The following is an 11909-nucleotide window of genomic DNA, read 5'->3' as shown; positions in this document are numbered from 1 at the left end:
ATCTTGACATTTAGATGTTGACAGAGGTGTTGTAGCGTAGCGTAATACGCCCTCTGGTGAGAGATTGGTGTCAACTATACAGCCTTTTAGCGTATACGGAATATACACATCTTCGCCTTTCCCTTAACCAATGTGACCTTCTCGACTCTTTGTCTTGCATTCATCTGTTTTGCACTTTATGTGTCTTTATCAACCAGTTACACAAAAATTAGTTAAATTTAACTGACAGTTAACATCTAGTTAACACTATAGAGGTGCAAGAGATAACGTCAGATTAAATGTGAGTTAAAATGGGACAGTTGTAGAAAAGTTAGTTAAATCTAACTTCCAGTTAATGCTATATAAAAGTAATTTAAAATGCCTGTGTCATTTCTGTATTAATTACCCATGATTAATTTGTAAATCAATGATTCATTAAAGGTTATAAATCATATACATTGCACAACTTGTTTCTGAATATTTTTTTCTAAGTGTTACACGTAGATATTAATGTTAAATATACTTGTAGAATCTGATGGACGCCATGCATGTTTTCCGGTTTGTTCGCATTATGGGAGCACAACACAATGGAAGCATATGGGGTTCAGTGTGGTGTGCAGAAATAATATCATGCCTCCATTTTAAACATTTATCAATATTTTTTTGTTTGTCAAGTCGAAACGTCACTTGCACATTTCAAGTATACATAAAATTTTTAGAATTATAAACAGCACATCAAAAAAATGTAAAGTGCAAATATCTATGAATAATGATCAGCACTGTACATGATCAATTGATTTTGAAATATTAAAAACCTAAAAGTAAAACGTTACAATGCAAATCCACAGTGTTGGTAAGCAGTGTTACGGTCACGAGAGAGGAGAGGTGTGTGTTTAAAGTTTGACGTTATGAGATTGAACATGATAAAAATGAGGTAGTCTAATTCAGAAATTTGATTTTCAGTTAATGATTCAAATGTCTTCTTAAATTTGAAAGTTAGGTTCAGCATTATTCACAATGAATCTAATGGATACATATAGTTATAAACTTTTTTATTTATCTATTCCCTGTGTTTGTTCAATTATAGATTCAAAACGTAACATTTATTATGAAACACCCTATTTTCCTTCTATCCTTTAAATTCTCCACTATATACATGTATCCCCCCCCCTTCACTTTAATTTAATTTCGTCATGTAATTCTTATATACAGCGATGTGTTATATATATATATATATATATATATATATATATATATACATATACATGTATATGGGTGATATATCAATATTCACATGCAAAAATGAAGTCACAAGCCTTGTAGGTGTATTCTTTTCATATCGTCAAGATTTACGCTAGAAAATTTTAAACAAGTCATTCATAATTAGAAATTCAGTGACGAAGTGTAATGGTGACATAAGAAATGAATATTTTCTTTTGACTCCAACATATTGTAAGATAATCTGAAATTCAAATCCTCAGTTCTCCGCCTGTTGCCTATAAAATCTTAGGACATCCATTTCCTTTTTTAAATTGGTGCTTATTTTACCTCGTACTATCCAGTATTCATCATTTGTAAACACTTCTCAACATATCGTTCTTGAAATATTCCCGGGAACGGTGTAACCAGCAGAATTTGACTGTCAGAGGAAGTGGTTCCATATGTTGCAAACAGGTTACGCTAAAAAAGTAAATCAGTATAGGATTATGTCTGACAACACACCAATTGATTTTGCCAGTAGTCTGATATGTTAGAACTATAAACAGGGTGGTATATTATTAAAAAATGTTAATGATATACTATTTATTATTTTTGAACTTTATTACATATTCTTGTTTTAAATAAAAATTGAAACTTTTTAACAAGGCACTTTCTTAAATTCTGAAATGTGGAATGTATTTTAACAGAAAAGATACGACGGTGATATTACGTATAGGGTAATGCCCAAGTACCAATCCATTCCATAACAGTAATGGGACCGAGGCCTGGAAGGGTGCATTGCTTTTCAGGATTTGAGAGGTACGAGGATATTGACCCACTTAGATTTAAGCGTCTTAAAGAGGATAGAGATTTTTTTATGCATTATAAATATACATCCTAATATCATATAAGTAATCACATGGTATACTTTTGCATATAGAACATCTGTTTATTTTTTTCAACAAATGTCATCAACGCCAGCGGCTTGATTTCTATGAAGAATGTAATGTTCAAAACCCATCTGTGTGTCTGAATTTTAATCTGAAATAAAAATTTCAACGATATTTCGGTAAAATGTAAAAGCTCCATAGTGACAAAGAGGCATTGTGAGAAATTTGTATCTACAGAAAATGACAAAATTGAATTCAACAGAAAAATTATATGATTGGTTGAATATTGTTTAACGTCCCTCTCCAGAATATTTCACTCATATGGAGACGTCCCCACTGCCGGTGAAGGGCTGCAAAATTTATGCCTATCCTCGGCGCTTATGACCATTGAGCAGGGAGGGATCTTTATCGTGCTACAGCTGCTGTGACACGGGACCTCGATTTTTACGGTCTCATCCGAAGAACCGCCAGATTTAGTCGTCTCTTACGACAAGCAAGGGGGTACTGAGGACATATTCTAACCCGGATCCCCAAGGGACTATGTAGTTGTCTGAAAATCTGTAAAATAATATGACACCACATGTGGATTTCAAACTAAAATAGTTGTACCTTTTTCGTTATATCAAGTCACCATGAACTTAAAGGCATGAATTAGTATTATGCTTTAGTACAGTGGAATCTGGACACAATACAGATGGCCAAAGCTAGCTTATGCATTTACTTTCACAGTTGTATTATTGTTGAATTGATTGACTTCCCTGATGAATATACAATTGAGAATAAGACAAACACGGACCACTGGAAAGATCAGAAGTAGGATCAGGTGCGTAAGAGGACACCTGCTGTGAGTCTTATATTTTGACCACAAACGGTATGAAAAACCGGCAACACTAACCTGTCCGTCAGTATCTGACCCGCTCCAAAAACAAAAGATCACAGCAGATCGCGCCATTGTTGAACCAACAGTTGTTTACATATCTCCTTTTCTGATCTCCTGAAATGTTCAAATACGATAATAGAAATAAATAATAAAATAAATATTGAAAACTTACGATATCCCATGTATGTGATTAGTGCCGTCATTGCAATAAGTACAATAAACATGCAAGCAATGCAATTCTTTATTCCATCCCTCATCCCCCCAACTTATACATACCAAGAACACTTATACCTTGTACTTACCAAGTAAACACATACCATGTAGATACACAGTAAATGTATGATACATGTATATACATACCGAGTAAAATTAAACATTGTAGATACCAAGAAAAACGATAACGTGTAACTTGTGTATACGGTGTAAACACATGACGTATACATACCAAGAACACTTATACCCTATACTTACCAAGTAAACATAAACCATGTAGATCTATACAAAGTAAATGTATGGCATACACATACCGAGTAAAATTAAATCTTGTAGATACCAAGCAAAAGGTAAACGTGTAACTTGTACATAGTGGTGTAGTTTATGGACGTTTAGTTCTATAGTAGCTTATTCTATAGAGAAAGAAATAGTTGTACTCACCAGGATTGACAAATGGAATATAAATACACACCAGAGTTGAATATATGGATATAAATGCCCACCAGGGATAAGGACAGGGATACACGTTTCTCACGATCTCTAGGTAGCAGTGCATCGATGAATCCTCCGTGGTTGTATTGATTTGTGAGCTTTTTTAATTCATCACTTTTCATTGTATACAGTGTGTTCGTTTGATGTATTTCAATACATGAATGAAAAATAGTGTTTTACTGTTTTGCAATATATGTTACGTTACGGAAATTTATTTGAAATATATAAAGGTATTATCATTTTTCCTTATCACATGAGGATATGCTACCTTTGAAACTATAACTAATAGTAAATTGTTGTGCAAGTTGACCCCAAGTCAAAATCACAACTTTACACTTTATCATGATCACATAAATATTCAGTTGACTCGCATTGTCAGCTGTATGAGAATGATATGACTGTTTTCACGTTCTACTGATAACACCTTAATTAGCGAAGCATCAAACAAGACAAATCTGATTATGTAGACATATTTTAGATGTCTGTAATGTCCAAAAGTCAAATTCGAAATCGCATTAAATTATATCCTTCTCGCGGCGTATTTTGGGCAATTGTTAACATTAGAAATGTATATGTAAGAGTATATATATGTATATGCATTTGTAGGGCATTTCATAATATATGTATTTGTAAATACTACATAATATAACAAACTTACATCCGATGTCAAGGGCAGGTTAGATAAAAGAAAATAATCCAATCTCTACAAACGGAGTTTACCTGGTGGATTCTTCATGCTTTAAAGCGATTTGAAATCGATGTTTTCAATGATGTTAGCGGCTACAGATATTATGTCATTCCTTGCTGATGAATTTATGCATCAAGTGTCTTTGACGTATACTGTAAATTACTACTTGATAAATCAGTGTTTTATACAATGTTCAATTTTTTTTTTATCATGTTGAATGCTTGCCGAATCCGGTTATTGCAGTTAAGACAGTATCTGCATCAGTGGAGGCTGGGATGAAATCTAAGTAGATAATGCAATTTATAAACGAAGGTGGATATATATTTCCTAGGGGAGAAGGACGAAACCATTTCTAGCATTTATTTCAGAGTAAGAGAGACTTTCGGGAGTTTAACACTCAGTATTTGATAACCAACAACGCAGAGTGATAGGGAGAAACAAGTGTTTTTTTTTAGTAACCCTTGTAGATCAGCTGTTGACTTGATTCGCTTGTATTTCATGAAAATTGAAGATAACAAACAATGACTAATCTACAAAAATCAAATAAAGAATGTAAAATTAAGAATAGGGCAAACACGGACTCCTAAACACACTAGAGGTGGCTTCAGGTACATAGGAGGAGTAAGCATCCCCTGTTGATAGTTTTATAATTATAACTCATAGTGATTCTTCACCAGTTGTTTGGGAAGTGCATCAACGTTTGTCGCAGGAATGGCGATCAAGGTCACAACATTGCTTTCTGTATCATGCCAACGTCTATATAGTATGGGGCGTTAATTCTTGAGGTGTTTAATTTGAGAGACCTGTGATTTTCTCTTTTAACATAGGAATGTTGATGAAGGAACAGTTAGAACAAAACCTAACTGTCCTAAATGGAATGCTCCCACCATAAATCAAATACACTACCTTGGATTAAATAGATGTAAAATACGTACCGGGAACTGTTGTTTCGACGCCAGTAGTACCAGTGATGGAATCTGAAATGGTACAACTCCCATTAATTTTTGGTATATACATGTACATATACTGTTGGGTGTATATTCATTTTGTTTTCCCATGACATGGAAATAAACGTTGCAGTTATAGCACTATTGTACAGTGACGTTTTGTATATTAACAATAATAGCTTTCATTCATATGTCAATTTGATATATCCCCGTGAGCTCGAAATAAAGGACACCACAGAGTCGTCCACTTCTGCTTCATACTTAGATATTTTATTGAAAGTAGACATTAACGGCAAACTGACAACTCAACTGTATGACAAACGGGATGATTTCAGCTTCTCCGTCGTCAACTTCCCACATTTATGTAGCAATATTCCATTATCACCTGCATATGATGTTTATATACCTCAACTGATTCGATATGCAAGAGCTTGTTCTGTGTATAGTCAGTTTTCAAATCGAGGTGAGCTACTGACAAACAAGTTGATGATACAGGGGTTTCAACAGTCTCGATTGAAGTCAGCATTCCGCAATTTCTATGGTCGTTATAACGATCTAGTTCGTCAATACAACCTAGCATTGGGTCAAATGCTGTCTGACGTGTTTCATATCGATTGTTAAGCCGTTCTTGGCACACTGATGTTGACTGCGGATAACTCCATTTACCTGATCAGGATATAGGGTTCACGGCAGGTGTGACCGGTCAACAGGGGATGCTTATTCCTCCAAGGCACATGATCCCACCTCTGGTGTGTCCAGGGGCCCGTGTTTGCCCAACTATCGATTTTGTATTGCTTATAGGAGTTATGAGATTGATCACTGTTCGTTATCTTCACCTTGTGAATTAGTGCATTGGACGAGTAGGACGTGCCCTAATTCGCTCCCTATAAAACATCCATTCGTAAGCCAAATCCAATAAAAACGTATTTTGTAGAGTGAATACGTTTGAATTTCTAGTGTAATTTAGTGTTAGTGTTTTAGTAGACAGTTTTAGCTATCTGATGTAAACCTATTTGTTTGCCGTGAGGAAGAGACATGTCATCCTGAAAATTTGAGAATTTAATTATTTTTGTCGTTGGCCATTGCAACGACACAAAGTGCTTCAAGCATAACAAATATTCGCATAAAGGAGCCGAAACCATGTGTCGGGATATATTTTCGCAAAGCACTATATGGTTTGCACTCATATAGAGAGAAACTTCTTTGGTCTGTCGCTTAAAAGGATGTATATCCGAGTATCATACACCATTCTTGTGTAATTTGATTTTGGATGTTTATTAACGTAGTTCCACACTCCTGTGACGTCATAAGATTTTGCAAAGTCAATGATTTAATGACTTGAACATAAATTTTGTTGGAGTGTTTTTCAATAGTTATTTTTAAAAAAAATGTCAGCCATAAAACATTTCAAAAGTCTTAGTTATATTTGAATAGTCAATGATATGTTTCAAAATATTGAATCCAAGGACAATAGCTCCGTTTTCAATAAATTATTTATCAAGCCCGTTATGCGATATATTTCCTTTATTTTTCACAAACATTTTACCAAGGTGATAAGGAATCATTATCTGTGTCTTTGTGAAATTACATAAAATTTTAATCCATTAGTGATTTTAAATAGCTCATCTGTATGGTGCCAGAAGTCGGTTTTTTATGGGGGTATACATACTCTAGAAGCTATACATTCGAAATTATTAAGGAAAGGTATGAATTTTTGTTTCGATAAATAAGTATAATAGATGTACACCTACTAATATAAACAGAAAAAATGATATTTAAACCATGGTATAAGGAAACTGTGTCCACATTTATTCGTTTTTTAACATTTTGGAGAACAACGCTAATTCAATAATTCTGCATTTATTATTCTAAAACTTGATGAACATATTGAAAATGACATGTGTTTTAGTTATTGAAATGTTTTTTGATAAATAAATGCAATTAAATAATTTTCTTGTTGTTTACATTTTAAAATAACGACAAATAACTGTTTCCAATGAATTTCATAAAAATCTACATAGGGGTACATGACTTCAGTAGTGTCTGTAATGAAAATTAATATGGAAATCCTTAAATAATTTGCATTTTTTCATTACTCTGAATGTTAATTCATTCATTCCAAAAAAAAAAATGCTACCTAAACCCCAAAAATCCAGGACTAAGGACCCACCTTAAATGCTTTTATTACATGTATTCTCGCAGTTTCTATATATCTAATATATTCTAATATCACTCTTTTCAGCAATAACATCAGTTAAAAATACTGATATACGTCAACATAGACATGACGTCACACTTTGCCTCACCCTGCCTTTTATCAATATTGCACGGTGCACTGTACTTTGGAGGTAAGAGACCAGAAGATTGGGATGATAATCCACGTAAGTTTACAATCTTAATCCGAGCTGTGACTTGCGAGATCTTTATAACACGTGTTGTATTTTATCCAACCATTACGCTCTCTCAGTTGCATGCTTTAAACTAGTTCAGAATCCGTTCATATTCAATATGAACGGATTGTGTCGTGCGCTGAAATTGGTTGGTTCATAAAGGAAAATGCGATTTGTAATATAAATATTGCTCGAATAAGAAATAAATACTTTACTTTGTACTTTATACATGAAGCGCAATGTTCGATATAAATGTTTGTGGTTTTTGGAGGCATTAGTAAACTAATAGCGATATGACGATATCAATAACAAGTATGTATGGTCAACTGATACATTTCCTAAATTAAAGTTCTAATGACATGTTGATTAGACAAAGCTGCAAAAACAATAGGAGAAATTTCGCCATTTCCCCTCGATCTTTTGTCATACTCGTACTATAGTTTTTTTTTTATTTGGAGTCAAGCAGGGCAAATCTCCAACAGTAACGTATTGTGTACGGGAAACACATGACATGTTGAAGTACAATGTCATATATCCTGATAAAAAAAGAATAAAAATATCGAAACGGAGTAATATATTAGAGGAAAAAAAGCATTTTAGCTGAAAATGTCGATAATTATTTTTTTTACAGGTTTGCACATAGACGCAGACATTCGCAGCACACATATCACAGTATGTAGCAAGCTTGTAAAAAGTCCTTTATCGGGATAGTCTGATATCATGAAATACTTAGAAAAAAAGAGGTTCGCACCCGAGATTATTGGAATAACGCTATTTTTTTTTAAAGGGTATTGCTGATTTCTACATTGAAGGAGAATTAGCAAATTAATAAGAAAAAACTTGGGATGCAACGCTTGTTATTGAGCTACAGTGTTCCAAACATGACCTTTTTGCACTTAAAATTTATTCAATTAAACTTGATTGCCTGTCGGTGTCAAAACAACATAAGCGACACAAATCAATCATTACACAAAATAGATACATAATCACGTCTTCTAACACTCCAGAAAAAAGATAATACTAGTAATGGAAATGAATAATGACCTTTCTGCACTTGAGATACGAAAAACTCTATTATATCAAAACTGAGAGTTTAAAAGGACATACTAGTAGTAATATCAATTTCTAGAATTTTACATAATTTTCAAGGTATGATCTTACAATTTAAAATGGAACTTAAAAAAGTGGGGGTGGGGTGGAGGTCAATTATTGGCGAAAATACTACATTTGTTAATAAAATTTCGAGTACATTTATTAATATGTCAACCAAGTTAATAAATTACAAGATTTGAACTAGTTCCAAATTAGATACAAGTATATAGGAGTACACAAATAGACGATACATTGGATGAAACAGAAACTGTGATATCACTTAACACTTTTTGATCTATTTAATGAATCCTTCCGCCACAGAATAGTCCCTGCCAAACCCTTTCCAAAGTTGAATTGACACAAAAAAATCAACTGGATAGGGTTCAGCATTAGATGTGTAATATGTTTGCACGAATGGGATCAGTTTTGAACCACTGAATTCTTAGTTGTAGCATCCTGCACAGTTGTGCTCAAAAGCTCAGGAGTTAACTTCCTTAAATAGAGATATAGAAGAACTGCGAACAACATTGTCATGTTCGTTGATAAAACGTATGGACTGTGGATAACTGTTTACCTTGGACTTCTGCAACGTACAGCAGATGTACGAAATTGTATTTATTTTGTTTATTGAAATTTTCATAATGTACTACGATTCATTTTCGACAGTAAAGTTGAACTGTAAACACGTTGTCATTCCATTTTACAGATTGAGACATACTTCGTTTGTGTCTATCAGCTGCATTTGATAAGACCAATATATCATAGTAGAATATTTTTTTCTGTTATATTCTGACCTATTGACTATTGACTTTTTAATACTGGTTTGAATGTTTGTGGGTCATAAAAATCCCATGGAAAGACATCAGTAGTGCTTTAACATCCTATGTATTTGACACTCGTCTACATTTGTACCGATGCTTATCATTTCTGCAATATCATCAAGCAAATGATATGTCGGTGGTTTTATATTCAGTACAAATGTAGTGTGCACTGATTACGAAAAACTGATGGGGACACTGTTGAACTCGGTTTGTTGGTTCTTGCTTGTTTTATGTCTCGTCGATAATTTATCACTCATATTGAGACGTTACCAGCTGTGGTTGACGTACAATCACTACCTATGTTTACGGATTAGTTTTGACGTGGACATGACACGATCGAGTGGGCCTCAACATCAAGACGCCCATCGTATGAAGCGAATTCTCTACCACTGAGCTACCGCGACCGATCGCCGAACCTAGAATTTGTAAATATTAAGTATCTGTGATATTATTTTTTGTAAAGTATATACTTTTTTAAAATATAGATTTGTTTCATTACTCTAACAAATACCCATCACTTTAAAAGTTTTAATAATACTTTTGATATAGGTGCAACCACATATACCGCACACACACACCCTCCCCCAGGAGTACGTTTCTAACAGTGGAAAAACGTAATAAAATCCATCAACATTATACATTTATTGCATGACAGCGAGGGAGATATAACGATTTTTTCAATCCTTTTTTCTTGGGTGAATAAATCTTCACATCTCCCGAACATTCACGCAATAAATTGTTTATTATACCGAAACAAAACAAGACTACAAAATACATTTGAAATTGGAGCCCGCTCATCTATACATTGTATGTAGATCAGATTGCCCTAACGGTAACACCGCACCGTCAACGTATTAGAAGGAACAAACAACGAACTATGGTGATATGAAAACCAGTTTTTGTATTTCCATTATCGTTGAATGCTGATGTACTTGTTTGTTTTTGTATCAGCGAAAATCAGACGACTTAACTGTGTAACAGAGACTGGCATATTATGTACCTTATGAACTATGTAAATACAACGACTCGGCCTTATTGTGACATCACAATAGCCTATGTCTACCTTGACGTAAAATTTATGGAAAATACACGAGGCTGCCGAAGAGGTAAAATATGATGGGGAGTATATGATGTTTGGGAGGCACGTGACTGCCTAAACCAATCAGATTACGCGTTGCACAGGACTTTCATACTGAGGTATAAATCATTTTAGGAGGTCAAGTGTTGACATATCCTGCAATACACGTTGGATGCACCTAGCATTGTGAATAACTACTTGAGATGTGATTCAGGATCTATATTGAGTTCCTCATGGTCTCTATAACGCATATAGTTGTATTAGACTCCCGTATATATGACTTATAATACAATATATATCAATTCAAGGATTACATGTATTCAGACAATTGCATGTACATAGATGAAATATATCGGGAACATACATGCTGTGGAGACCAGATCGGTGTCTGTATCCCCAAGGGTAGATGGTATACCTGAATCACAAACTACGTCTCGAAGTTTCAGGTCCTTTAGGAATGTTTTTCTTAGAGTCACAGGATTTTTACAGGAAGGGTTATCAATCAACTGCAATCGTCTTGTTTTCGCAGTGCGGATAATGTCGACTAATGGACATTTGCAACGCAGAGGGTTTTCATATAATCCACTGAAAAAGACAAAAATAATGTATTGATAGAAAAGACAAAGTTGTAGCATAATTAAATGATATAAAATTGAAATACTGCGATATCTTGGTGCTTTTGCTGGGGGAGATGCATCGGTGAAATTACTATTGTTGTACCATCACATGCGATGTGTCCTTTCATTGAGTGAGTTATTCCACTATCGTTTGAAAGTTTATATACTATATATTATACAATTTCGGGATCCAATATATGTGTGTGAGTACGCTATAACACAATGGTGAAGTAAAGCTACATTCACATATTCAGGGGTTCGTGTTTACTTTCTTTTATTTTGTATTCATTATTGGAACTTTGAGATTGATCACTCTTCGTTATGTTCACTTTTTCATTCATTGTGAATTATCGGATTTATTGATTGATGTTTTCCGCCACATTCAACAATGTTTCAGTTATATGGTGGCGCCCAGCTCTTATTAGTTGAAAAGAGAACCCACATACAACTTACTTGGGAAGAGTTCACAGACTTTCCGAAAGTAAACTGGAAAAATGTATCACTTACCAGCGCGAGGGGGATTCGAAGCCGGGCTGACAGAGGTGAGAGGCCGTATAATTTTGAGTGCAATGCTCTAATCTCCGAAAATGCACTTTACTGAGTCATCTATCAAATGTTGTTA

The 11909-nt window shown here is 34.2% G+C and overlaps 1 protein-coding gene across 3 annotated transcripts in view; it reads right to left on the bottom strand.

Annotated features, from left to right (window-relative positions):
* Positions 1-1523: 1523 nt before the first annotated feature.
* Positions 1524-11909, bottom strand: part of LOC125665243 (slit homolog 3 protein-like) — a 52596-nt gene continuing 42210 nt past the window's right edge. Inside the window, exons 9-13 of one of the 3 annotated variants that reach the window (XR_008799424.1) lie at positions 11086-11255; positions 5278-5319; positions 2965-3063; positions 2108-2627; positions 1531-1659 (exon numbers count right to left, since the gene is read on the bottom strand). Coding sequence is in view for 1 of the 3 variants with exons in the window: in XM_056152166.1 (XP_056008141.1) it covers positions 2972-3063; positions 5278-5319; positions 11086-11255 (304 nt within the window). In the remaining 2 variants the exon portion in view is untranslated. Of the gene's footprint in view, positions 2628-2964; positions 5320-11085; positions 11256-11909 lie in introns of all 3 variants that reach the window. The other 2 variants (XR_008799425.1, XM_056152166.1) reach the window with 2 other exon arrangements.

This window comes from Ostrea edulis, chromosome 10, assembly GCF_947568905.1.
Source record: "Ostrea edulis chromosome 10, xbOstEdul1.1, whole genome shotgun sequence".
Classification (NCBI taxonomy): domain Eukaryota; kingdom Metazoa; phylum Mollusca; class Bivalvia; order Ostreida; family Ostreidae; genus Ostrea; species Ostrea edulis.
Note: the sequence above shows the minus strand (reverse complement) of the source record. Positions and strands in the feature narration are given on the sequence as shown.